This window comes from Mesoplodon bidens (assembly GCF_964165515.1).
Source record: "Mesoplodon bidens genome assembly, chromosome: 2".
Classification (NCBI taxonomy): domain Eukaryota; kingdom Metazoa; phylum Chordata; class Mammalia; order Artiodactyla; family Ziphiidae; genus Mesoplodon; species Mesoplodon bidens.
In genome coordinates, this window is record NC_138177.1 from 156,207,990 (window position 1) to 156,235,787 (window position 27,798).

A 27,798-nucleotide genomic window follows, 5' to 3' on the forward strand; every position below is an offset into this window, starting at 1 on the left:
CAGGCTGACTCAGGGCAGGGGGGGCTGCCCAGCTGCCTCCGGGGCACCAGAGTTTCATTAACACTTATGGTCTAGGCTTGACCGTCAGGTGACAGACGACAGGAGGAGAGGAAAGGACTTCCTTCCCACCCTCAACCCCAAACACAGCAGTCCTCAGATAAACTCCTCTTGCAGAGAAACAGCTAGGTCCTTGGCTCTGTCTTGCACCAGCCTCTACTACCACCCTCGCAGCACCGCTGCCCCGACACCAGCCAGGCTGCTCCCCTCACACAAGAAAGGAAATGGCCATGGCCATTACCAGGGCCATCGAGGGACGCAGCCAAGACTGGGTAGGGAGAACTAGATACCAACTCCAGTTAGGAGAGATACAGATTAGACAGCACTTCCCCAAAGGAATGATGGATTCGGGAATAAGGAACAGGGAGATTCCTTATAGGGAGTCTGAAGAAGCAGGAGAGATTTTTTCCCCCCGACTGGAGAAGTTAGGAAAGGAAGGCAAGCAGAAGCATGAACTGGGCCGCCTCCTGAACCTCCTAACTCTACTCGCTGGACTTGGGAAAGGAGGCTCTGCCTCTCGGCGTTGCGTAGCTGCTCTGGGCTCCTTCCCTAAACTTTCTGCTGAGACAGACCCAAGGGAGCTGAGTGGGAGCCCTGCCAGCAGGGAGGCCCCATGACCTGGCTGGCAAAAGAGAGCGCACCCTCTGACCCCAGGAAGCAGCTGCACAAGAAACCTGCTGACACAGCCCCAGGACGGTATCTCAGGTCCCCCATCTCCTCTGCTCTCCTGGGGCTGCGGCCCACCCTTCCCCAACACCCCGTGCATGAGGCGGCTCTGTGAACCGATGCTGGGAGAGCTTGAGGAGGAGGGGAGGCCGGCACCATTCACCCACTCGCCTCTCCGTCTCAAGTCCCAACAGGCCCCAGCCTCACCGGCCTCCACAGGTAGGCAGGGCGAGTCTGCATCTGCTGGCTACCTCCCCTGCTGGAGGCTGTGCAGCTCTTAATTGTTCGATGCCCCACAGCCAGCAGCGTGGGGAGAGAGCAAGCCGTAAACAGACACTCAGAACTGCACGTGGGGAGACCCCACCATGTCTCAGTGGAACCACCCTCTGGACGACTTGGGACTCCAACACAGGCTTCCTCCATGGTCCTCACTAGAAACGTGAAGGGAAAGCCCTTTCCTGCCCAGTCCTTTGGGGGCCACACTTATCTCATGCTAGGGGAGCAGGGATGGAGAAAATCTTTTTGCACAAGAGCTCTACCATGTGGCATTAAATCCAATAAACAAATGCATACTAAGCACCTATGGAGTACTGGGCATTTCAACAGCAGCACCCTGAGAGCTAAGCCCAGTGAAGGGGCAGCAGCGCCACCTACTGGGCCCTTTCCCACCCTGTCGCCAGGAATCAGTTCAGTACAAGATTTTATTCAAAAATACAGGACTTCCCTGGAGCCACAGTGGCTAAGAATCTGCCTGCCAATGCAGGGGACACAGGTTCAAGCCCTGGTCCGGGAAGACCCCACATGCCGCGGAGCAGCTAAGCCCACGAGCCACCAACTACTGAGCCTGCGCTCTAGAGCCAGCGAGCCACAACTACTGAGCCCACACGCCTAGAGCCCGTGCTCCGCAACAAGAGAAGCCACCGCAACGAGAAGCCCGCACACCACAACGAAGAGTAGCCCCCGCTCACTGCAACTAGAGAAAGCCCATGCTCGGCAACAAAGACCCAACGCAGCCAAAAATAAATAAATAAAATTAATTTTTAAAAAAATACAGTAAGGCCTAACACTCTCCTGCTTCAATCAGAAGGGCCCTAACAGGTGGCAGTGAACTGTGACTAAGCCAGGCTGGTTGGTTCTCTGCTGGAGAGTCCTGAGGCTTCCATGTCACCTGTGTAGCTGCTGCTTTGGAGACTTGGATTGTACAAACCTGAACGACACGTGTCCTGCCAAGAAAAATGTTCTCCACCTCTGCAAGCTGCCACATTCCCCCCCGCACAGCCACAGCAGGGTGCCACCAAGAGCCCAAAGCACCCCTGGACCTGGAGGGGTGGATCCAAAACAAACAACAGTCTCTTTCCCAAGCAAGGAGCCAGAAGTCTGAGGTTCCAATGGGCAGTAAAACGTCAAAGCCCTTGGCCTATTTTCAGGACCCATGAGGCTGGAGCCTCTTAGGTTAAACACAGGGGCAGCCAATCTCTCTTCCCTTAGAATCCTCGGGCCTCAGAGACAGCCTTCAGTTTAAGAGCAGCTCAGGACCCCTAGCTTTATTCCCTTACAGTGAGTGCTCTGACTTCTACCCTGGGACTTCGTACTCAGAGAAGATGGACCTTCCTGCTCCATTTGGCCTGTGCACCTACATAGCATTTGATGACTTGTGGGTGTGTAATCTGCGTGCATGAAACCCTAGTGGTGTGTTCGTGCACACACCTGTGTTTATGAAGCCTTGTGCATCTACTACCCTGAGAGCCTAGAAAGTGTGTGCACCTTTGTGTGGGCGTGCGCTTCACCAGAAGGCCTTTAGGTATACCTCCACCCTCCTCCCACCTTCCTCCCCAGCGGGGGCAAGGCAGCCACAGCAGCAGCATCAAGCAAGCTGTTCTGTCCCAGGAACAGACTGCTGCTTGATCTGTTTGATCCTCTGTCCGACGCCCATGGGATGAGTCCCTTTCCTGACTCAGGTCTCAAGTCTCCAGATGCCTCTGTCATAAGACTATCAACATTTACTTAGCACAGCACCTCCCCAGACTGGGAAGCACTACGTTCCTGAAGGCAAAAGCTGCAATAGCTTCTAGTCCCCTGGCCCTTCTTCCTGCTTGCCAGGGCTCCCAGATCTGAATCCCACTGAGTACACCCTTAGGAAACAGGCTTTCATTTCAGGCTTTGTATAAGAACATAATAGTCATAGGAATGTATTAAGTGTTAATAACTTTTCTTTTTAAATGCCCGCAGAGGGACACTGCTCTTCCCCCTCCAGGGGGTGAGGTGTACGCAAGCCTCCCAGAATCCTGCTCCTCAAACACCTGCTCTAAGCACGCACAGCCCTGTCCTGACTGGCCTCGGCCTACCATCCCTGTGTGTGCAGGTAAGGGAAGGGTGAGACTCTGGCAGGTCTATGTGTCTCCCGCACACACGCTGGGGTATCTATTTCCAGGGTGAAGGCCTGTACCAAGCTATTTATAGCCTTGGAATCAAGAGCTGGCCAGGAGGGCAGGAACAGAGAGCCAGGTCAGTTCTGATCTGAGCTTCGTCAATAAAGAAGAGGTGCCCCTGTGAGTTCCTAATTCCAAGGGTTTCTATCTGCAGCTGTAAAGTGTAAAAGAAAAAAAGTCCTTCCTGGCTAACTTATGCAGCCACCTGAATATCCAATAAATTAAGAATGAATGGGGGTAAAATCAGTCTATCCACTGGTTAAAACATTATGCAAACATTAGAAATATTTACTTTAATTTTTACTATGAGCATATATGACTTTTAAAAATTTAATGATGTAACAACATGGAAAAGAGCTAATGATTTAATAGTAAGTGGAAAAAGTAGGCCATAAAGGTGTTTAATTACAACTACAAAACACAAAAACCAGTGCCAACCTCTACAAAATGGAGGAAATCAACCAGAATGCACTTGATAGTCGTTCACCTCCATTTCCCTAACCTCCTAGCATAGTTAAGTATGCAACAGTTATCTGTCGTTCTTGCGTAAGTACTGGGATTAGAGATGAACTCACTTGTTTTCCAAATCTGCTATATAAAAGATTATGTAGGGCCTCCCTGGTGGCGCAGTGGTTGAGAGTCCGCCTGCCGATGCAGGGGATACGGGTTCGTGCCCCGGTCTGGGAGGATCCCATATGCCGCGGAGCGGCTGGGCCCGTGAGCCATGGCCGCTGGGCCTGCGCATCCGGAGCCTGTGCTCCGCAACGGGAGAGGCCGCAGCAGTGAGAGGCCCGCATACCGCAAAAAAAAAAAAAAAAAAAAAAAAGATTATGTAACGTTTATAATGAAAAAAAATGAAAGTATATAAAAATAAGACTGATTTCAGGGAATTCCTTGGTGGTCCAGTGACTGGGACTTGGCGCTTTCACTGCCTTGGGCCTGGGTTTGATCCCTGGTCGGGGACCTGGGATCCTGCAGGCTTCGCGCAGCGGCCAAAAAAAAAAGACTGATTTCAACAATTCAACAACCCACAAACAATTTAGACGGGGGAAGGGGCTTTAACACTGTTCACATCAAATGTCAGATCTATAATAAATTATGGTTATAAACAGGAAAACCAAGTCACTTAGACCAGTGGAATCTGAAGTTACTGGAAAAAAAAAACCATAAACTCTTCCACGTGGAATGACAGGCTTATCTATAACACTTCAACGTTTTCGACGACTCTCAAATTTGTAAATAGCTGGAGAGTTGACTGTTTCTTTCTTCACCTTCACCTTCTGAGTTTTATCCTACAAAAGAGTAAAAAGTTACCAGTAAATAGTAGGAGAGGTCTGTGTAAAACAGAAAGTTTAATAAACTACCTATTAGAAAGCCCCTAATTCAGCCCGTCTCAATGTTCAAGAGAGACAAAGCCCTTTGTCCTAAGGCATCCCTGACGCGATGAGTCAAGTTCTCCCCTGGGCATCTATAATGAGGCTGGCTGTGCAGAAGTTTTTGTGAAAATTGAGAAGAAAGGTACTCAAGTCATTATTTTGTAGGGCTTCTTCTCTTATGGAACCCCAGTTGAGAAAGGCAGACCAAAATGATCTGCAAAGCTGAAAAACTTGACATTTAGAGGAATGATAATATGAAAGGGGCATCTTATATTCCTTAGCTCTGCTATTTAACTACACAATGTTGCCTATTTTTAAACACCAGTGAGTGACACGCATTGTTTTATTAACCTGTTTAAATGTTACAGATAGCTGCTCATAAGCTATAAAGTTCATATGCCACCCGATCCTACCCTTTGCTGTTCCAAAGCACTGACTAATAAGCAAGCCTCTTATTACTTTCTTAATCAAGGAACATTTCAACACTGTCAGAGTAACAGACACTGGCTCAAACCACTGCCCCTGAGGAGCAGACATTTTCACTGGGGTTGGTTTACACACAGCTGAAATCCAGTCTCAGTTTAGAACTTTACAAGGAAAAAAATAAAATAAAATGAAGGCCTAAGGCTCTCTCTCCTCACCAGAAGATCTTTGCGAGTCTGAATTTTCTGTGCAATAACAAACAATTTCTTCTCACGCTCAATCCGCTGTGTCAGGCAGTTATACTGCTTTTGCCTCTCTTTCGCTATTTGCTGCAGAAGAAACACACATTTTCAGTAAAACAATTAACAGGATAAAAATGAGTAAGAAACTGTTTCTTAATCCACTTGGGCCAAACGCATAAATGATTTCATCAATTCCCTCCTTACCCCAGAATCAACCTAACAAGTGACTCTGAAGTTGGCCATTTTAGGAACAGCACATTCCAGAGCTCCATGGAATCTTGGAGACTTGCCCATGGACGCAGGTTCACCTGGAGCGGAATCAGGACTGTGCCTCGAGTCTCACAGATCCCAGGAAGCTTTCCACTACTACACTGAGCTGTCTGAGCATCCCGGTTACCTAACGTGCAGGAATGAACCAGTGCTAGAAACCCTACACAATGAGTAGAGAAGCAGAGAAGGGCCACCGGGCAGTGTGCTGGTGTCAGAACCGCGGAACTCAGAGAGCAGAAGGACTCTGTCAGTGGAAGCTGACCTGAAAATTCTCACTGCTGATGGCCCCTCAAAGACCAATGGTCCTTCAGTGTGGGGGGATCACAGACCTCTGAGAAACTGATGAAAGCTTTGGATTCTTTCTTGACATAAGTGTATATATGTATTTCTACAAATTCATACAAACGTATATACCCAGTCACACAAAATTTCAAGGTGGGAAGAAGGTGTTCATAGACTTCCTAAAGCTCATTCGTGGATTGTCCACCCCCTCCAAGGTACAGACTAAAAATCCCCTGGCAAGCCACCCAGCAGCAGTCTCTTAATAAAAATAATTTTGCTTTAAACAAGAGAGTCAAAAGAAACAACACCACTAGACAAAAAGGGCAATCCAAACCTTCCCAACTTTTCAAAAGGTAAGATGGTGAACTATTCTACACAGGACTTTGAACACCAATCTCTTTAGGGACTACTGCAATACTTGAGAAGTGTCAGCAACACAGCTAATTGAAAATACAACTACATGACAAAGAGGGTTATCACTGGAACACCAGTCAGCTGGCTCCTCGGCTGGAAGTGTTATCTACACAGAGGGGAATATTACTGGGCCTCAGATTTAAACAATTCACCAATTCTAGCATAGTCTCACAGCAGTGGTTTCAGACAGCTTTTGTTTTCACTTTATTGCACAGACTGTTGATTTATGGGATTACCCAATATAATCAAACTAATTACGGGTATTTATATTACTAAAGCAAGTTTAGCTGCCTCTGAGCTAGAGAAGCTGCTGTGAAATTAAACAAAGCTGATGCAGTGTAAATGATTCAAATCAAAACAGAACAGCTGTCTGCCTGAAACACATTGACAGCATTTTTTTAAATGAATCAGTCAGAAGTGAGAGTTCAACTCCAGAAGACTTGGAGAAAAAGCATGTCTTCTGCACAAACCCAGTTACAGTGGTGGAAAGCACCGTAAGGACAAGTCAATACAAAATTTGGGGTACAAATGCAGAACATGAAAGACCTTTTGATGTGCATATTCACTGTTAAAGGTTTAATATCAAAGTATACCAAATCCCTTCATCTTCAGTGTCCCCTCCTTTCTCTGCCTTTTAAAACTGTTGGCACCTGTTACAAGCATTGAAAGCACAAAGTCCAGGGTCAGAGGTAGGATTCAAATGCAGACCTAGGGAATTCCCTGGCGGTCCAGTGGTTAGGACTCGGTGTTTTGCCGGGGCCCGGGTTCAATCCGTGGTCAGGAAACTAAGATCCCGTAAGCCTCGCAGCATGGCCAAAAAAACAAATGCAGACCTAAAGGCCAGAAAGTAAGCTCCTGACCACTATGCTACACGTCCTCTAATCTTAGAAACTAAGGAACCCTCCTCCACTTCCATTCCCATCACCAAATCCTCCTTCCACTTCTCTAAGAGAACTTAGTAAGTTTTCCAAAAATAATCATCTTAAATGCAGTAGGGAAAAAAAAAAAAAAGAACCTAGATTCCCATAAACTCAGACCTGAAGAAAAATGGAGAAAATTACCTTAAGTCGAGTCTGACTGTTAACTCCTTTCACTTTCTCCTTCTGCAAGGTCTCTATCGTAGGTCTGTTAAAGACTCTGTCGACTAGTTCTGGGGCTGTTCGCAGGTGAGTTGCAATATCAAACTGTTCGACTAAAAGTCAAGACAATCCTTAAGGCGCTGTCTCTAACACCAAACAACACAGACCAATATGCTGGACTGTCCCAGAAACTTTCAAACATTTCATACCTTCCTTTTTGGTGTCAAAAAAAAACACATGCTTCTTCTGTTGCTTCCCCTGGAAATCCAGCAGATGGAGCTCTGATTTTAGTCTTTCAATTTTCTAGGATACAGAATATGGTCTCATTTTATATTGGGTTCTTCTAGGGTATCAGAAATGAATTTGCACAAGTTTAGACCATTCCACATCATTATCACCAGCCAGCAAAGAATTTGCTTCATTCGTTTAAAAGAAAGGACCACTAACATTTATCAAGCACCAACCACATGTCAGGTAGGGGGCTAGCTAGGCACTACACAAAACTCATTTAATCCTTACAACAATCCTATGAGATAGAAATGTGGAAACAGCCCCAGGGAAGTTAATTTGTCCATAATCATGGGGCTAATGAATGGCAGAGCCAGAGTTTAAACCTAAGTCTGTCTCAAACTTGACCTCTTTCCACTCCACCATGCTGACTATACTTTTAAACCATTATCATAATTAAGTGTACTTTAAGACTGGAAATGCCAGAAGAAATCAACTTACAACTCGAGATCAATGGATTTCTATTTCTCTTCTTCACCCACAAAAACATATCAGAATAAAGAGTTTTAGTTGTTACCTTAGCTTCTGCAACCCTTTTCATTTCTATATATTTGACATCCTGAGTTCTCATCAGTTTCAGCTGTTCTGGAGTTACTTCTTCCTCAGTCTCCTTAATAACATGAACTCCATCCTAAAATCCAAATTTAAAAGATACGTTTCCTATTAGATTAAAATCATTAATAAGTTGTTGGCATAGTTCATGGCTGGAACAAAGACAACCAAAGGCTACATACAACAGCAACACAATGCACCAAGCCCCCAAGACACACATTCAATTCAGCACCTCCAATCACCCTCTCAGAATAGCTCCAGGCATCAGACTACTCCAAACGCATGCTGCTCATGAAGGGGCAGCTTTGCCTTGCATAATGACCAGGAGCACCTGACCAACTGGAGAAGAGCTAAATAAAAGCCCAGGGTCCTAGCTATCCATCTCCTCCCTCATCCTTATTTTCCTTGTTGAGTTGGAGCTCAAAACACCAACTGAGGGACTGCCCTGGCATTCCAGTGGTTAAGACTCTGTGCTTCCACTGCAGGGGGCATGGGTTCAATCCCTGGTTAGGGTACTAAGATCCCACATGCCATACGGCATTGCAGGGAAAAAAAAAAAACAACAACTGATCCATTAGGCACCCACCTGGAGTTTAACTCGAGTCATTTTATAGTAGAATTCATCTGGATTTTTTTCAAGAGCCTTCTTCCGGAGAGCTCTAAGGTATTTTTGCTTTTTCCGGTAGTCACTGAAAAGCAGGTTAAACAAGGTTCATGGCAAAAAAGAAAAAAAAAAAACACAACAAGCAAACTTTACAAGCATCTAATGATACATACAAAAGGAAACTCAAAAAAGCCAAAGGAGTGACTACATTCGACTCACACTCCAATGTCACACTCCAGTGTCAGATGTTGAGCTCATCTCTTTGTGGGTCCTCTCCTATCCCTGTTCTACCTGAAATTAACAGTCCCCATTTCACATTAGTTTTACTGCCATCTACATCATTACAGGGAGAGACCCAACAAAACACAGATTACAACTCCTCAGACGGGGTTCTGATGCAAGCTTGGGCACCAAGTGACCAAATAAGATTCAGAAACTACACGTTGTAGTATAGCATAGTGACTAGAATCGTGGACTCTGGAGCCAGACTGTCTGGGTTCAAATCTTGGCTCCACCACTTCTGGCTGAGTAATCTTGGATAAGTTAGTTAACCACTCTGCATCCCAATTTAATCTGTGAAATGGGTGTGATAATAATAGTATCCCCAAAGATTGCTGGAACAAATGCATGTAAAAATGGTAACTCTCTTAGAACACTGCCTGGCCTAATAACAGCACTCAGTTATTATTATTTGCCTGAAAAACTCTGGGACCCAGAGCAATCCACTTAATCCATCACCAGCTGCTCGGGGGGCATAAAAAGGACCTCAGCTGACATGCATGGCTAACAAATAATTATAAAATGTTTTGTAAATAAAGTGCTAAAGAAGAAGAATAGGGATCATTGTTTTATAAAATGTTTTCGAAGTTCATTATCACCCACACTCAGGCCCATGAATCCATCTTTCACATGTCTTCATTCCACACCACACATGGTGATGTAAGAGACTCAACAACTGGAATGTTAGATTCTATCTTGAACTTCAAGAAAAGGGAGAGAAAAAAGATTCAGCGTTTAGCTCAAACACCAAGGCAGAAGCAACCAAAGCCACTCTGAGAAAATGATCTGGAACAACATAATTAAAAAAATTCTCAATGCAACTATAGTTAAATAAATAACGCTCTGCCTAAACAAAGAGAGAAGTTTAGGGTCGCAGAAAAGTATCTGACAGGCTGCCAGAGCTTTGGCCATTCTATCAATGGCAGGAAATCATCCCCTGCTGGACACTCAGGCAATTCAGCTGTAGTACAGGGAGGCTGTAAGCTTTTCTGGCAGCACCGCTCCCAGAAAGACTGTACTCACTCTGCACGAAGTTTGTAATCTTTCTTTTTCTCCAGCAGGCCCAGATGTTTTCGAAAGCTGGGCTAGAAGACAAAAGGAAAAAAAAAAGTGCTTAGTTTCCTCAGCAAACACATATCCGAATCAACAGGACACCTGACAGGAACAAGAATCTCTGGAGCATTCAGTAAATCCATGTCCTGGCAGCCAATGTGCTATCCTGTTCCCTCCCCTCCCCCAACTGGGCACTGCCCAAGGATGAGAGGCCAATGCAGGCGCCAGAGAGGTCACAAGTACTGCCATAGTAGGCTTCTTGGCCTATTAAGGACAGAGAAAGGCAACAATGACTCGGCACTAAGAAAGCAGTTGCCAGTTATACTAAAATTACTACAGACTTAATCCAAGGGTTTATAAAATACTATGAAGGGAAAACATAGTAACAGGGAAGCAACTGTGGTTAAGAGAGCTAAATTTAGAGTCTGAAGAACTGGGTTCAAATCCAAGCTTTACCTCTTAACAATCTGTGACTCTGGGCACTTCACTTAACATCTCTGAGCTCCTGTTTCCTAGCTATAAAATAACAACAATAAGACCTACTTCTCATGACTATCCTGAGGATTTAATGAGCCTCTGTAAGTGGTAGTTGCCCGCACACAGCCTGGCACATAGCAGGTGTCCAGCATATGTGTACTGTTATTATTCTAATTTCGGTACTAAGCATGAGAGAAAACCAAGTACGACAGAAAATACTTTCTCTGATACAGAACTTGGATAGCATGAAGGTACAAGGATAAATCTTGGTATTATCTTTCTACAAGCTATCACTACTTGAGCACTTAACCTACGGCAAGGTCAGTGCTAGATGCTTTTGCCTACATCATCATAATAGGCCACATTTATTAAGAATTACCGTTAAATTTTGGGAAAATTTGAAAATATAAAATTAAAAGAAAGAAAAGAAAATCACTATAAAGAATTTGTATGGGGACTTCCTGGTGGTGCAGTGGTTAAGAATCGGCCTGCCAATGCAGGGGACACGCGTTCGATCCCTGGTCCGGGAAGATCCCACATGCTGCAGAGCAACTAAGCCCATGCGCCACAACTACTGAGCCTGCGCTCTAGAGCCCGCGAGCCACAACTACTGAGCCCATGTGCCTAGAGCCCATGCTCCGCAACAAGAGAATGCACCACAATGAGAAGCCCCCGCATCGCAACTAAGAGTAGCCCTCACTCACTGCAACTAGAGAAAGCCTGCGTGCAGCAATGAAGACCCTACACTTCCAAATATTTTTTTAAATTAAAATAAAAGAATTTGTATGTACTTTTACTTTGCTTTGTAAAATCTAGGAGTTTTGACATTCCCAGAAGGTAAAAAAAAATTCCTGTTCTCTTGTTAGGATAAGTATGTAACATGAGTAAATAAAATTTTTATCAACGTGAAAAAAAAAAAAAAGAAATACTGTTACAAAGCAATCTGCTATGCTCATTACACACAATGTCATTTATCCCCAAACAATCATGGAAAGTGGATAAAGCAGGCACTACTGTTATCCCAATTTTCCAAAAAGGGAATGAGGTTTAGAGAACAACTTGCCCAAGAACATAGACAGAACTAGTAAGTGGCAAAGCTAGAACGAGACCTATTCTATCTGGGGCCACAGTCTGATCTTCCCCAGCCTCCTACACTGCATCCTCTTCCACTTTGAATATTCTCGATGGTTGAGGCAGTACATAAACTTCTCTACTGTTTAAACTTGTATAATAACTTGAGTGGAAATTTTTTATTTATTTATTTGTTGGATGCATTAGGTCTTCGTCGCTGCACGCAGGCTTTCTCTAGTTGTGGTGAGTGGGGGCTACTCTTCGTTGTGGCGCGTGGGCTTCTCATTGCAGTGGCTTCTCTAGTTGTGGAGCATGGGCTCTAGGTGCGCGGGCTTCAGTAGCTGTGGCACGCAGGCTCAGTAGTTGTGGCTCGTGGGCTCTAGAGTGCAGGCTTCAGTAGTTGTGGCACACGGGCTTAGTTGCTCCATGGCATGTGGGATCTTCCTGGACCAGGGCGCGAACCCATATCCCCTGCCTTGGCAGGCGGCTTCTTAACCACTGCACCACCAGGGAAGTCCTTGGGTGGGATTTTTAACAGTCTACTCTCATCCTCTATCCTTGAAGTGATGCAAGAAATAACTCAATATTTAAAATAATACCCAAGCCCTCTCTTGATCATTATTATTTTAATTATAGCAGACAAAGAGAAGTTGACAGAGAATAAAGAAAGAAAACTCAAGGGTCAAAAGAGCAACAAAGTGAGGCAGAAATCTTGAAATTTGTCACATCCACTTGAATGTACACCGGCCAGGAGGAAGCCTGGCATTGAATCTGAATAGTTCACGTAATTATCCCCTCCATACCAAGTATTTTCCAGAGCTCCCCCAATGCCTCAGTGAAGACCTATAAGATAAAGTCCAAACTTTACCCAAATAGGGAGTGCTCTCGTCAATGTGTTTACCAACCTTTCCAGCATGGCCTCCTCCTCACCTCTCCCACAAAGACCCCTCTATTCCCACTCAGATATGGCCATGTCATGCTCTTTGCCTCTGTCTTCTCTACGAATCCAAATCAACTACCCACAACTGTGCCTTTGGACACACTATTCAACCTCTTTAAGCATCAGGTTCATTTGTATTGATACAAATGAGGATAACCTCTGCCTCACAGGAATGCTGTAGGATTACACAAGATAATCCTTGTACAGCAGGTTGGGCTGTACCTAGCATAAGGTCAGTTCTCAAAAAGTGACAGTTATGGGACTTGCCTTGTGGCACAGTGGTTAAGAATCCACCTACCAATGCAAGGGACATGGGTTCGAGCCCTGGTCCGGGAAGATCCCACATGCCGTGGAGCAACTAAGCCTGTGCGTCACAACTACTGAGCCTGCGCTCTAGAGCCCGCGAGCCACAACTACTGAAGCCCGTGCGCCTAGAGCCCGTGCTCCGAAACAAGAGATGCCACCATAAAGAGAAGCCCGCGCAACATAATGAAGAGTAGCCCCCGCTCGCCACAACTAGAGAAAGCCCGCACTCAGCAACGAAGACCCAACACAGCCAAAAATAAATAAATAAAATGAATAATTTTTTTAAAAGTTGACAGTTATTATCATCGCCTTCCAAGTCCAACAAGTTTCACTGTGATGCTTTCTCTCATCATCTCTCCTCTTCCCACTCATGTTCCTTATTGAGCATTTTTGTTTGTTTTTTAATTTGGGTTTTTTTTTTCCCCCTTTCTTTTTTTTTTCCCCCTCTTATTGGACATTTTTTTATGCATCTCTTATAAAGTTGCTTCTTTATTCAACTTTTAGTAGCCTCTGGATTCAAAACACTTGGTCTGATCCCTGGCTTTGCTGATTGCCACCTATAGCTGTATGTCTTTGGGCAAATTACTTAACCTATCTGAGCCTCAGCTTCCCCATCTGCAAATGTAAGAAAATAAGAGTACCTACTCCCACACACTCTTGAGAGATAAATGAGATAATAAGGGTAAAGCATTTTGCACTTTGTCTGGCTCTGGCACACAGCAAGCACTTCTAGCTGTTATTATTTTTAGATAGATCCACACAGGGGTCCAAACAAGGTGGCAAATTATCGATACACTACTCCCAGCACACCACTGAGCACACAGCAAGTGCACAATAAATGTCTGATAAATGCTATTAAGCAGGAAGACTGAACTGTGGTTAGGAGGCCTTAGTTCCATCCCATCCATCAGTGACACAGCTTTAGACACATTCTTCTCTTTCTCTTCCCCATCTGTAAAATGAAATTGCACCAGACATCCCTAAGGGCCTTTCTGGATCAGATATTGTGTGATTCCTGAGAACAGAAGAATAAATTGATTCTGCATATATTAAATGAATTTCCACTCAACCTCTCCACACAGACACACCCTCCACAGAAGTCCTGCAATTGTTTATTCGGTCTGAATTTGGTGTTTGTGACTGGGCAAGTCAATTCTGTTCTTTGGACCTCAGTTTCCTCATCTGTATAATGGGGTTGGAAAACACCAACATTACATGGTGAGACATAAACAAAAAGCGTACGTGGCAGACCTCCATGGATCTCAAAGCCCAGGCATGATGATGATAGCACATTAATTAACTCCAATCTCTTCGGGATCAGCCCGCATACACAGCTGACAGGGCTGAGCATCTTTAGATGTGGATTCCAGTTCCAGCGGGACACTTACTGGCTGTGTGAACTTTGACCTCAGCTTCCCCAGAGAAGATCAAGCACTTTACACACAGTATCTCATTTAACTACTTCAATGAAACCTTGCAAGATAGCTTTGATTATCTCCCAGGAATAGGGACAGCTGTGCTCTCCTAGCTAGAACGACCACCCCCTCCTCCCCGAACCGCGAGGGTCCGCCCCAGCCACGCCTGCGTCGTCAGCATATATTTGCATGTATTTACAAGCAACATCTCCGCACAGAAAAGGCCAGGACTAGCAGCTGGGTGGGTGGGTGGGGGGGCAGGGCCGGGGCGAGAATAGCACATGGGGCCACCGGCCAGCGTTCGTGGGGCCTGTGCGGTCCTACCTGGCTTCGCTCTCTGTGTTCCCGCTGCCGCGACTTAGCCGCTTTCCGAAAAGCCGCCGCCATGCCTGCTCAGTCCTGGAAAAGCTCAGTAGACAACGCCGGTTCCGCACCGCCTCGTCCACTGACCCTAACGGATATAGGCCAAGCCGCCAGAGGTTTAGAACCGCCCCCTGCCTTCCTGCAGCCTATCCAGCGCCTGCTTTTCCGGAAATGCGTCATCTAGCAAAAGGCGTCCACCCCAGGCTGCTTCTGGGAAGCGTAGTTCTGTAGGTCTAGCCTCGTGACTCTACAACAGCCAGTTCTTATTCGCCAAAGCCTGTCCACGTGTACGGTGAGTTCGCCTTCGTGATCCGCTCTGTTGGCACCTGGGAGCACCGTGGCTGGCACTGTCCTTGGGCTGAGCTGGGTCTGGAGTGTGCGCATGTGCAGTCAACTACAGCTCTGCTCCGTTTGCCGTGTTTATGCGGTGTATTTGTATACACTGCTAGGTGTAAGATAGGTAACTACTTTAGAACTGACTGTATAGCACAGGAAACTCTACTCAATGCTCTGTGGTGACCTAAATGGGAAGGAAATTCAAAAAAGAGGGGATATATGTATATGTATAGCTAATTCACCTTGCTGTATAGCAGAAACTAACACAATATTGTAAAGCAACTGTACTCCAATTAAAAATAATAATTTTTTTAAAAAGGCTAGGGGCCCTGCAAATTTTCTGGTGTACCGGAAAGAGCACTCTAGAGAGAGACAAGCATCCTTAAAACCATGTCTGGCTCTGCCATGTACTGGCTGTGTGACTTTTGACAGGTCGCTTTGATACCGACCCGGGTTCCTGGCCTTCCCCAATCAATAGAAATTGACTAGAGGCCAGATAAGAAATTCAGTGAAGGCTTTATTGGGGCCCCTGCAGCTGCAGGAGGGAGCAAAAACAAGTAACAGTTTCCCTTGCTTGCTCCCGGAACGGTGGGCGTGGCAAGCTGGTTCCTTATATGGGGTGAGGGTAGGGGTATGTCCAGGGGTCAGGCCAGAGGGGTGGCTTAGTTGTGTTCTGCCCACGCCTTTGTGGTGTTGAGTGCAGGGGGCATGCGCAGTACCCTGCTTTTGCTTCCGACCCCCGTTTTTTGCTCCTGGCTCTTCAGAAGTGGCAGTTGGGGGTTTTTTTGGTCTTTTTGTATCTTTTGGTACAGAATTTGCCCCAATCGCACATGCACGCAGTTATTTGACTTTAATGAGCATCATTTCTCTCATCCATAAAACAAGGATAATAACAGCATGCACTGCTCTCCTCATAGGGCCGTCAAGGGGCTCATAGTTGAACGGAGGAGTTATATCATGGCATTAGTTGTAAAGTTCTAAGTCCCTCACACCCTCAAGGTGTGGCTGACAGAATGAGTGTCAGAGGCAGTACAATGTAATGATTAGGACCGTAAACCATGGAGGTGTGTTTGATCCTAACTGTTACGAGCCAAGACAAAGTTTTAGCTTCACTGAACCTTAGTCTCCCATGTGTAAAATGGAGGTAATAATACTATACCTACAGGATTGTTGTGAGGATTAAATGAAATAATATGTTTAAAGTCCTTAATACTGTGTTCACCTATCTGCAAGTTCACGATCAATTAGAGCTATTATTGTTATTATTAGTATTACTAAACCTACCTGTAAGGATTGAGAAAGGGTTGAGCACAGCAGAACATTCCAGAGGCATTTGGCTTCTTTTCCACCACGTGAAGCTAAACTTCAGCAAGTTCTGTAACTGCACCCATTTCTCATGACAGTGCTCATCTCTCCAGCTGAGGAGCTCTGGAGAAATCCTCTCCTCAGTCCCTAGAGGTGTGAATCCAGTAGGCCAGTGGGCGTGTAAAAGCTGAAAGTAGCTGAGATCTGCTATGTGAAAAGTTTTTTCCTGCCTCTGAGTCTGAGCCTTGCCCAACTAAGGCCACATGCATTAGCAAAATTCCGTCTTATTTGTTACTTAACCATTGAAAGACAAGGCCCTTCATGATCTGGCCCATGCCCACCTTTCCAGCCTCATCTCAATTAAGAAGCCCAGCCATCAGGCAGAGTGACCAGGTGGCAGCCCTAGTAGCTCCTGCCACTTCCCCTGAAGAAGGCACTAAGTGGCAGGGATACCCAGGAGAAGGCAGCTCTGCACACTGGAAGTGGGGGTGGGCCTTCAAGTCAGCCCCAGATTTGAATTGCACATCCACCACCTATCAGCTTGTGATTTGGGGCCACCTTGTCAAACTCTCTGAGCCCCCGTGTACTACTCTGTAAAATAGTGATAGTAATAATAACCACCTCACGTGGCTTTTGTAAGAAATGAAGGAAGTAATGACTGCCACTTAGCACGGTGCCCTGCATGTAGTTGGCATTTAAGCATAGGTTAGTCCTCCCTCTTCTCTTTCTCCCCCACGCTCTGTAGCAGTCACTCATTTTACCCTCTGCACCCACAGACCCATTGCCAGGCTTGGGGTCACTAGGCAAGTGTTTCTGGGCAATCTGAAAGAGGGTGTCTGCTCAGCTAGGAGGCCTGCACGGGCTGTAGGCAGCCCAACGGGTAAGAGTGAGCAATACACCAGAGAAGGAAGAGAGTTTTCTCACTGGGGGGAGGAGAGCTTGTGGTTACAAGCATCAGGGAATGATTCAGCACCCAGAGGAAACCATCAGAGTCTTGCCAGTCGTCACTCACCCAGGGCCTCCTTTTGTAAACCCTTCCAAGGTGAGAGAACAGCTGGGAGGCCCTGAACAAGATAAGGAAAGGGGGGGGGGGGCCTCCAGGGTGAGGGAAGGGACAACCAGATCCCACTCACCCAAGGCCAGTCAGCCAGCGCTCAGGCTCTGCTTCCAGCCCCAGTCAGACACACCTGTTCCCTGAGAGGGGGGGAGGACTGATGGGGAACAGGAACAGGGAGTCCATGAGGCTGATCCCTAGACCTCCCTGGGGCACGTCCACCTGGGTCAACGGAAATTAGAGCACGCAGGGAAATGTGAGCCTACTGGGGAGCTGGAAATGGGGAAGGGAAAGGATACAGCCCCTGCCCTACACCAGTCTCCCTCTCTCAGGCTGGGCCAAGTCAAAGGTCTCCTAACTTTTCTGGGCCTCCAGACTCCAAGTCCAAGAAGCAGAATCTTAACACGTGACCAGGAAAGAGTGTTGGAGTGGAGGGAGTGTCCCACAGGTTGAATACCTACTGTGTGCTTTCATCCAATCCTCACAAGAATGCTGTGACACAGGGAGTCCCCCACTCTGAACAGATGACAGACTGAGGCTTCAAGAGGTTAAATGACTACAGAGGCGATAGAGCCTAATGATTAAGCTCTTTTTTTGGCATAAGGAACTTTGACATTTGACTGTCTGGATTTGAATCCAGGCTTTTCTATTGTTAGCTGTGTCACCCTTGGCAGGTTACTTACTCTCTCTGTGCCTCCATGTTCTCATCCTTAAATCAAGGATAAAAATACATATTTCACAAAGTTGTTGGAAATCAAGTGCATTAATATATGTAAAGTGCTTAGGCAGGGACTGGTGCAAAGTAAGAACTCAGGAAATATTGGCTCTTATTCAGGCTGCTCATCGGAGATTCAAGCCGTGAGTAAAACCAGAGACCCCAAATCACTTTGCTGTACAGCAGAATTAACACAACATTGTAAATCAACTGTACTTCAGTTAAAAAAAAAAAAAGAGAGACCCCCCCCCAACCCTACCTTTGATCCAGCACCTTCCTTACTCACTCATAACTCCTCCCTTTCTGAAGGATGCTCACCTTTGCCCTCCCCTCACCCCAGAGCAAACCGCTTCTGCCATCTCCTCCAGCCAGGCAGTCTTCCCTGCACTCCCCTGGGCTAGGAGTCTCCTACGCCTGCAAGGCAAATTCCAGAGCAAGGCCCACCCATGGGCTGGCTGCGCCCTCCCTGGGCTCCAGATAGCATGTGCCTGTGGTCCAATCTGGGGTGTGGGAGTCCAAATGGAAGCAATGTCCATCATTCATTCATTCATCAGATATTTATTACATGCCAGACATTGGAGTAGGTACTGAGAATGCAGTGGTGAACCAGAAGTACGCAGTCCCTGCCCTCATGGCACTTACAGTTTAGGCATCGGGAACAACAATAATAAGGAATTAGTTAATGGCCTCAAGTGTGACTTGGGACCCAGGAAGGTAGGCGTGTGATTCAGAAGTGGGAGAGGAGGGTACTCAGCAGCCCCAGCCTGGGAGGGAATGAGTCTCTGCTCTGTGAGCTTGGCTGGACCCAGCCTGTGGGATGGGAGAGCCTCTGTGGGCACCTGAATCTCTACTCTAGACTCTGAGGAGGTTATTTCCAGGGTTGGTTTGCTGTCTCTTGTTTTGCTAACAGCACAGCAGAGCCTCCTCCTCCCTCCCCCACCCTTCCAGATCGAGGCTATTTATTCCTAGTGACAAGCCTGAGGATCCCAGGGGGGGTGGCCTCAAGGACCTGGAGGGGCCTTGTGTCCCTGGCAGATGCCAGTCCTCCCGCCGGGGCAGGGCACAGGGAGGAAGCCAGAAGGTTGGAAACTGTAGAGGTCGGGGAGGAGGACTTCCCTCCACCGCCCCTGCAGCGCCCCATCCTTGCACACTCCTCACACCCCTTCCTGAGAAGCTCAAAAATCATGGGGCCAGGGCTTCTCTGGTGGCGCAGTGGTTGAGAGTCCGCCTGCCGATGCAGGGGACACGGGTTCGTGCCCCGGTCCGGGAGGATCCCGCGTGCCGCAGAGTGGCTGGGCCCGTGAGCCATGGCCGCTGGGCCTGCGCGTCCGGAGCCTGTGCTCCTCGGCGGGAGAGGCCACAGCAGTGAGAGGTCCGCGTACCGCAAAAAAAAAAAAAAAAAAAAATCATGGGGCCAAGGATTAGGGTCTCCCCTAGGCCTCAAAGGTCTAAACTGTTCCTGGGCACTGCGGAGACCAAGGGAGGAGTTCTCTGTCCCACGATGCAGCTGGAGGTGAGGAGGTGGTTACTTCTGTTTTCACCACTCAGAGTTGTGGAATAAAGCCCTTTGAAAGTCAAGGCCGTATAGAAGGGGTCCTTAAACTTCACTCCTTGTTTCCAGAGAACACCTTCGTTCCCACTGACAGGGCCGCGACAGCAGGGTCAAAACCACCCCCTCCAACAGGCTGGAATAAGTCCTCTTTTACAAATTAGGGCTGAGTGTGATTCCTGGGGGTAAACTGCGAGGGGGCGGGGACACGAAAAGAGCATGAGGACTCTCTGGGTCTCCAAATGGACCTTGGTCGGCTGCCTCCTGTATCCCTTGCCTGAGGCTGAATACAGCTAGCCGCTGGGGACTGGGGTGGGGGAAGGTAAGGAGAGTGGGGAAAGAGAGGGAGGACAGCAAAAGCTGCAGGGAGGGGACAGAGGCGGGGTCCTGGCCGCCCACGAAGGTTGGTAGAGCCAGGTTAGGCCCGGCGGGCCCAGGGGGCTGAGGCAGGATCCAGCCTAAAAGGGAGGTGGGGGCGGGGTCTGGCCCCCAGCCTCCGGGACGGGGGCCGGGGGCGGGGTCCGCACCCCGCGGGCAGGGGAGGCCGGGGGCGGGGTCCGGGCGGGGCGGGCCCCCGCGCTCACTTCCTAGGGGAGGGCTTGGGGCCGCGCTCCCACTCGCCCACACAGTCCGTGCGACGCCGGCAGCCTCGCCGGCAGCTAGCTCGGTCCAGCTCGGCCAGGCCCGCAGGTAGGAGGCGCCGAGGGACGCGGCCCCGGCTGCCCGCCACCCCCCACCCCACCCCCGCCCCACGCGAGCGCCGCGCCCCGCTCTCGCCGCCTGCTTCGAGGTGAGCTCCCCGCCGAGCCCGGCTCCCCATCCCGGCTCCCGGCCCTCGCCCTCTGGCGGAAAAGGAGAGGCGGCCAGCCGGGGGTTAAGGGCAGCTGCGGCCCCCGCCCCGTGCCCCCGCCTGGGTCCGGTCGCGGGCGCAGGGAACACGCTAGGAGCCGGTGGCGCGCGGGCGCCGAGCCTCGGGGGGCGCCCCGGGAACCGTACCGCTCCGGGCGCTGCAACGCCAGTTAGGTGGGGCAGGGGGCCAAGTTTGAAATGGAAAAGCGAGAGTCGAGAGAGACCGGGAGGGTTCGAGAAACCGGCTTCCAGAACGGCCGGTGGAGCAAGAGACCGAGACAAGACAGGAGCGACGAGCTTAGACAAGAGGCTGCGGAGATACCCGAAAAAGGGACAGAGACTTGCGCGTAGAGTCACCGGGAGGCAGACCCGAGGCGCAGGGTCCGACCCAGGTTTTGTGGAGCGGAGCATTTTAGGAAAAAGCATGCAGTGACCCCAGACGTGTTGTCAGCCCTCTCCAGGGCCTTGGAGGGTTTTGGGCAAATGAGGGGCCCCGAAGCTTAAGCTTCATTAGCCTTGTGGTAAACCATCCTCTGAGAGGCCTAGAAAGACATCCAGAGACTGGAGACAGACACACTCAGGCATACAGAGATGCTAAGAGATAGAGAAGGGCGGTGGGTAGGGACCAAGACTTTCCACCCTGTAGAGACCCTTGAGATGCCAAGACTTGGGCAGACAGTGGTAGAAATCCATAGAGGCTGCCGTGGGGAGTTAGCCAGTCAGAGACACAGAGACACGGAAACATACAGACAGCTGCTGAAGTGTACAGACACAGACGTGCTGAGTGGAGCAGAGGTAGACGCCAAGAGACAGATGTCATGGCGGGGCAGTGACAGTTTTCAAGACAGACCCCGCGGGACTCAGGCCTGAAAGATTGGGAAGGGAGGATGTGGGGAAACAGAAACACTGGGCCAACTGAGCCCCCGTGAGGCGGAGGACCTGAGACATGAGACAGTAAGACTCGAAGGAGCCCTACGCACTCTCCGAGACAGCCCCAGCTTATTTTTAAACTCAAATCTTGGACGCGCTGCTTCAGCCCTGGGGGACCCGGGGTGAATGAACTGTTCCTCTTCTGTCCCCAGAGCAGCTGCTGGATCCTGCTTCCCACCCCCTTCTCCCAAACCGCTCTGACTCCCAGGCCCCATGGCGGGGGCGGGGAAGAGAGTGGAGAGTTTGGGGTGGATGCCTAGTAGCAGGGGTGAGGGTGGGGGGAGTTTGACTTCTCCCCTCAAGTCCCCTGTCAACTCCTGGAAGCTGGGGGAGGGGTCTGTTCTGATCCTGAGTCACAGCTGTGGGACCTGGCCAGGGTCCTCCTGGACAGTGGGGGGTGGAGGGGGGCGAAGGGGTTGAGCGGTTGGCATGGGTACTTGGAAAGACTTCTGGGTGTCTTCCAGTCACAGGGCTGGCAGCTGGGGAGAAGAGCCAGGCTCTTGTACTAGTGATATCATCCAGCATCTCCTGTCCCCCTGCTCTTAAACGCTGACCACCCCATCCACCACCATTTCTAGGGAAACGGGAAAGGGCTCCAGCCTGGGAGGCAGGGGACCTGGGCTCTCTGATACCTGAGTGACTTGGGGCATGCCCCTGCCCTGTCCCTGGCCTCTGTGCTCAGCTGTAAGATGAGGATGATACCCTATCCCGCCTGCCCTTTGTGCGATCTGATAGATGGTGGGTGGGTGGGAAAGCGCTTTGTGAGAGGCAAAGCAGCATGCAGGTGTGTACACCTGTGTACCTGTGTTGGGGGTTTCAGAGTTATGCTCACTGGAGTCAGACTGGCCCCACTGGTCTCAGTGAGCCCCACGGCCTGGGCCTCTTCAGCTCCCCCAGCAGAACTAGGGGGTTCCCTTTTTGTTCTCTCCCTGGGCCCCCGCTGAGAATGTCAAAGTCAAGTCCCAGGCCAGCCCCCTGACCCAGGCCTGGCTGAGAAACTGTTGACTGACCCCCGTATGAGTGACGGGGGTATGTTTACCCCGTATGAGTAAAACACTAAGAGCTACCATTTACTGGCTACTTAGTATCTCCCAGGTGCTTTCCAAGTATCATCACATTTAAGCCTGGCAACAACCCTAGGAGGTAGGAGGTAGTATTAGATGGGGAAGCAAGCTCAGGGAGCTTAAGTGACTTGCCCAAGATCACCCAGGTTTATATTTCACAGCTCAAGCCTCTACACAGCACATGCCACGGCCATTTATCCAGCCGTTTTGAGCTGCAGGAGGTTCACGGGGAAGGGTCAGATGTGTGTGGGGGGGTCAGGTGTAGGTGGGTGTGTGTGTTGGGGGCAGCGGCTGAGAGCCATCTGGCAGACTGAGCGCTCTCCCCCCGACCCCCCTACCAGCCGTGAAGGAATACAGGACTGGCTCCCTTTAGTCCCCCAGTCCTGCCAGGGAAAGAGGGGGGAGGGGCAGGGAAAGGGCAGAGACAGGTGGGCCTTGATAGTGCCCTTCACTCTGTCCTCACCAGAGCCCAGCTGGACAGACTAGAGGATTCTGGGAAAGAAACAGAAGCCACGCCCATACCCTATTTGCGGTGCCCCTATCTCAGAGTGGTGACTGCCTCCCAGTAGGCAGACCTAGGGCTAGTTTGGACCTGGGAAGGTGATGGAGCTGTTGGGGGCCAAGCCAAGAAGGAAGGAAGGGCCCAGGGCACTCGTGGTTGGATGCATGGCCACACTCCACCTGTGTGGCCCCCGCTGCCCAGTGGCTCACAGCCCAGGCAACCAACCCTCAGATGTTGGGCCAGAGGAAACCCAGGCCTGAATGATGGGGAGAGGACTGAGGTGGAGGGATACCCTCCACCCTCCAGCATAGCCCCCAGCCCAGAAGTCCCGGCTCTGAAGACCCCAGCTCCTGGCGGCCTCATGCCCTGGCCTGGGGTATGAACTGAGTGTCCTCCCATCGTACAGAGGGGCAGCTGTGGGTTCATGAGCCACCCCTTCAGAAGAGCCAGGCCCCCTAGGCTTGGGGCGTCTGCTGGCGCCTGGAGTCTGAACTCCAAACCAGAGCCACGCTTGTTGGCTAGAATTTCCTGCGGCGGGTGGCTGAGAAAAGGAGGGCTTTTCCTTCAGCTTGAGCCAGGCCAGGCTCTGGGGACTGCCAGTTACTGGGGTCTAACGTGGAGGAGTGTGGAGGAGTGTGTTGGTGGGTTCCTTTGTACTCCTGGGGCTCATCTGCAGCTGTGAGAACATCCCCTTCCTAGGGTCCAAGTGGTTCCTCTCCACCCACCCCGGGATCCCAGTCCTCAGAGAGTAGGCTTCATGATGGAGGAGTCTGGGGGTGGGGAGCTCTGAATTTGGGGCTAGAGACTCGAATCAGGGGCAGCAGAAGGGACTGGGAACCCCACTTCCTAACCCTCCCTACTCCCCAAGCTCCTGCTGCAGAGGCAGCTGTGTGGATGACCTCATCCCACAAACATGCTTTGTTCCTGAGAAAATGGAAAGTGTCTGAGGTTTGGTGGGGGGCTGGGTGTCTGCAGCAACAGCACTCAGGGCTCCCCCTTGCCTGACTCCCCACCGTAGGGGGGCCTGATTGGAGAGGAAATGTCTTCAGTGGCTCCCACTCTCTCGCCCTTCACTCCCCCGGCCCCAAACCCTTAAAAAAGCTGGGGAGAGGCTGTCTCTCCCAGAGGCAGGGAGAGGGAAATAATGACCCAGGGGATGGAAAGATTCTGGGGCTTTGCCATCACTGCCGGGAGTGATGACCGGCAGGAGACAGCAGGAGGCACACTGCGTAACCTCCAGTTCCCCTCTCCATCCCCAAGCATCTCATTTCCCTTTTTTCCTCCCCTGTTGCTGGCAAAACCTGACATCTGGCCATCTGTGCTGCCACAGCTGCTGCAGATGTTGCAGGCCAAGGCTGCCCAGGCTGGTGTGACCAGAGACCCAGCGGGAGGTGGAGGGGGTGAGGGCAGAGGGTCCAGCTGGGGAAGCTTGGCTGTGTCCAGCTTGCAGGATTTCCTTCCTGCTTAAACCTAGGCTGAGCCTCTGAAGTCCTTGTTACTGGATTCTCCTGGGAGGGGAGGCCCAATGTGATTTCTCCCATCAGCCTCCTCCACCTCCACCATTCACTGGCCCAGCATCCTTCTTACATTCCGCTGTTTCCTGGTTGGGGTTTGGGGGGTGGGGTGCGAACAGCCCCATTCTCATACCTAAGCTCCCCACTCCAGAGCTCTGGGTATACCCCTAGGGTCCCTTCCTGGGAGTCAGAAGAGGGTGAGAGTGCTGTACATATGGGACAGGGTGGGGTGGCTCCGTGTCCTTGCTCTTACCCCCTTGGGGACAGTAGGGACAGTGGAGGCTAAACTCAGGCTAAATGCAGGGGCAGGAAATGAGTCACTGACCCAGGAAAAGCCCCCTCCCCCCAGTTCTGCCAGGGCCAAGATAAGAAAAGAACTTCTGCTTCCTGGTTTTTTCCTGACCCCCTCTCATCCCCAACGTTAAATACAGAAATAAACATGCAGGACTCTTTGTGTTCCCAGAAACACCCATTCCCCATCACCACCTGCTCTGACCTGGCATTTCCTATGCCTAGTTCTTGCTCTTTTTTAAATGCAATGGGCTAAGCCACAGCCCCTCTGGGTGACCGTTGCCCCACTTTGTGTCCCTAACAGGGCTCACTCACAGCCACCATGAGCGAGGCCTTTGACTGTGCAAAATGCAGCGAGTCCCTGTACGGGCGCAAATACATCCAGACAGACAACGGACCCTACTGTGTGCCCTGCTATGACAACACCTTCGCCAACACGTGCGCCGAGTGCCAGCAGCTTATCGGGCACGACTCAAGGGTAAGGACTGGACCACACAGGGCAGGGAGTGGGTGGAGGCTGGCAGGAGGGGGCAAAGGTGCCAGTGCCCCTGCTGTGCTCCACACAGGAGCTGTTCTACGAAGACCGCCACTTCCACGAGGGTTGCTTCCGCTGCTGCCGCTGCCAGCGCTCCCTGGCCGACGAGCCCTTCACCTGCCAGGACAGCGAGCTGCTCTGTAACGACTGCTACTGCAGTGCCTTCTCCTCACAGTGCTCCGCCTGCGGGGAGACCGTCATGCCCGGTACGTTCCCGGGGGCTCCCAGGGGCTCGTTGTGCGTGGGACTGGCATGCCTGGCATCTGTGTAGGGTTCTTGTAAGGGACTGGCACGCCTGTCTGATACAACATGGAGGCTTGGTAAAGACCTGCACACGCAGCACGTTCCTGGAAATTTACTGTGTGCAGGATCTGTCTTGCTTATTTGCTCTTGGGAGCTTAGCACGCACAGGGACTGACAACGCATGATACACACCTGGGGGCTTAGCATGTTTGGCACACATAGGAGCTACGAGTGTGCTGAGACTCAGTGTTTGTTGCATTGGGGCTTGGTGTGTGCAAAGACATATAAATAAAGGGCTTAACACATATGGCAACCTGCATAGCTAATAGAATGTGAGGATTTAGAACACGTGGAGATTGGCATGATTAGGATATGCCGGGGCTTATTATGTTCTCTGAATCTATCACGTCCGGGGCAGAACTCTGTGTGGGCAGGGACTTGCTTGCCTCGTATATGGGGTCTCTGTGCTCACACGATCACATCTGGTATATAAGCACTTAGCATATACTGAGTCATCGTGCCTGTGACCTGGAGGCCTGGCGTATGCTGAGATCGTCATATTCTGGTACATGTGGGGACTTCACCTATGCCAAACCCTCAGGTCTAGTTTATGGGGGCCTAGCACGTGCTTAGCCAGCATATCCAGTGTTGGGGGGAGGTGGTTAGCATGTGCAATAGATGCGGTGGGGATCCTGCTGCAAATGCATGGACACCACCCTGTAAGCTGTGGGAGCAGTGGGGACCCTCCTCGGGGGGCGTGGCAGAGGGTGGCACTCAGGAGCTCGGGACTCAGCCTCTGAGTGGGACCCCTGTTCCCCACAGGATCCCGGAAGCTGGAGTACGGAGGCCAGACGTGGCATGAGCACTGCTTCCTGTGCAGCAGCTGTGAGCAGCCGCTGGGCTCCCGTTCCTTTGTGCCCGACAAGGGTGCTCACTACTGCGTGCCCTGCTATGAGAACAAGTTTGCTCCTCGCTGCGCCCGCTGCAGCAAGGTGGGGGCTGGGCCGGCGGGGCGGGGGTGCCGAACTCCACTGCACACAGGGGTGGGGTGAGCAAGGCTCTGTCGTGCGGTAGGAATCCCCACTCCCCCTGCTGACAGACGCTGCCCCACAGACACTGACGCAGGGTGGCGTGACATACCGTGACCAGCCCTGGCATCGGGAATGCCTGGTCTGCACCAGCTGCCAGACGCCCCTGGCAGGGCAGCAGTTCACCTCCCGAGATGATGATCCCTACTGTGTGGCCTGTTTTGGAGAACTCTTTGCACCCAAGTGCAGCAGCTGCAAGCGCCCCATCACAGGTGGGACAGAGGGTCAAAGGACAGAGTGGGTAGAGTGTAGGCAAGGGAATGGGACCTGGTACTGGGTGAGGCCGAGGGACAGGACCGCCCTCCAGATCGCAGAGCTAACCTCCAGCCTCCCTCCAGGACTCGGTGAAGGCAAGTATGTGTCCTTTGAAGACCGCCACTGGCACCACAGCTGCTTCTCCTGTGCCCGATGCTCCACCTCCCTGGTGGGCCAGGGCTTCGTGCCGGACGGAGACCAAGTGCTGTGCCAGGGCTGCAGCCAGGCGGGGCCCTGAGCCAGGGCTCCTGGGCCCAGGCCCTCCCAAACCAGGGCTCCAGGACTAAGGCTCCTTTTCCAAACCACCTCTGGGACCCAGCCCCTCCCCAAATTGGGGCTACCCCTGGGCTCCAGGATTCAGCGTCCCCACTCCAACACCCCCAGTCTGGTACTTCTTGACCCAGGGCCCCCAAACTTGGGCTCTTACAGAGCCTCCATCATTCAAATCCCCTCCCCAAGCCTGAACTCCAAAACTCAGTCCTCTCCCCTATGGTCCGGCTTCCCAGACGAAGCCCTCTTCCTAAATCAGGGCTCTGGGACCCCAGCCCCCTTCAATCTAGACTTCTCCCCTGAAGACTTCAGGTCTCCTATGGGTGCCTGAGAAGTCCTCAGAAGTGGACTATACTCAAGCTTGACACTCCCCACCCCCATCCCACCGCTATTCCCAGGGATGGGGCTGTCTGGGCAGCACATCAGGGGTTCACTGGTTAGGGGGTCCTAGGGTACAGGGTTTTGCCCAGCCCTTGTTGTCGAGTGTTTTCTCATTTCATTTCATTTCAGCTCCATTCTGCCCAGAGATGGGCAGAGGGGTGGGTTTGGCTCACCCCCCTTTCAGATTCTGCAATAAAGCAGTATGAGGAAGCAAAGGCCTCTGTGTGTTTGTCTGGGGGTGGAGGGGCAGGGAGGATTCCTTCGCACACCACGGGACTCAGAGGCTCTTCCCGACCTCGACCTCCTCCATGCAGGGCAGAGGAGGAAGCTG

The 27,798-nt window shown here is 50.6% G+C and overlaps 2 protein-coding genes across 4 annotated transcripts; one reads left to right on the forward strand and one right to left on the reverse strand.

Annotated features, from left to right (window-relative positions):
* Positions 1–3,430: 3,430 nt before the first annotated feature.
* Positions 3,431–14,707, reverse strand: UTP11 (UTP11 small subunit processome component). The gene is made up of 8 exons (XM_081225826.1): positions 14,548–14,707; positions 9,985–10,046; positions 8,665–8,767; positions 8,044–8,157; positions 7,448–7,541; positions 7,221–7,351; positions 5,170–5,280; positions 3,431–4,444 (listed from the first exon to the last, which is right to left on the reverse strand). The coding sequence occupies exons 1-8, from the start codon at positions 14,608–14,610 to the stop codon at positions 4,361–4,363; spliced, it is 762 nt and encodes a 253-aa protein (XP_081081952.1). The 5' UTR covers positions 14,611–14,707; the 3' UTR covers positions 3,431–4,360.
* Positions 14,708–20,141: 5,434 nt separating this feature from the next.
* Positions 20,142–27,691, forward strand: FHL3 (four and a half LIM domains 3). Of its 3 annotated transcripts, XM_081226643.1 has the most exons (6): positions 20,142–20,235; positions 25,000–25,173; positions 25,262–25,436; positions 26,296–26,465; positions 26,587–26,773; positions 26,900–27,689. In XM_081226643.1, the coding sequence occupies exons 2-6, from the start codon at positions 25,018–25,020 to the stop codon at positions 27,052–27,054; spliced, it is 843 nt and encodes a 280-aa protein (XP_081082769.1). In that variant the 5' UTR covers positions 20,142–20,235; positions 25,000–25,017; the 3' UTR covers positions 27,055–27,689. The 3 variants fall into 3 exon arrangements, with proteins under 3 accessions (XP_081082769.1, XP_081082767.1, XP_081082768.1); XM_081226641.1 differs by having other exon boundaries at positions 26,587–27,691; XM_081226642.1 differs by having other exon boundaries at positions 20,229–20,335; positions 26,587–27,691.
* Positions 27,692–27,798: the final 107 nt, after the last annotated feature.

What these genes read in the sequence shown, in the direction of transcription:
- UTP11 (XM_081225826.1), bottom strand. Translation starts at nt 14,610, where the DNA reads ATGGCGGCGGCTTTTCGGAAAGCGGCTAAGTCGCGGCAGCGGGAACAC. An exon ending in GATTACAAACTTCGTGCAGA is followed by an intron (nt 8,768 to 9,984) that starts GTGAGTACAGTC and finishes CCTGCTTTTCAG; the next exon opens with TGACTACCGGAAAAAGCAAA. An exon ending in TTTTGACACCAAAAAGGAAG is followed by an intron (nt 7,352 to 7,447) that starts GTATGAAATGTT and finishes CTTGACTTTTAG; the next exon opens with TCGAACAGTTTGATATTGCA.
- FHL3 (XM_081226641.1), top strand. Translation starts at nt 25,018, where the DNA reads ATGAGCGAGGCCTTTGACTGTGCAAAATGCAGCGAGTCCCTGTACGGG. An exon ending in CGGGGAGACCGTCATGCCCG is followed by an intron (nt 25,437 to 26,295) that starts GTACGTTCCCGG and finishes TGTTCCCCACAG; the next exon opens with GATCCCGGAAGCTGGAGTAC. An exon ending in GCTGCGCCCGCTGCAGCAAG is followed by an intron (nt 26,466 to 26,586) that starts GTGGGGGCTGGG and finishes GCTGCCCCACAG; the next exon opens with ACACTGACGCAGGGTGGCGT.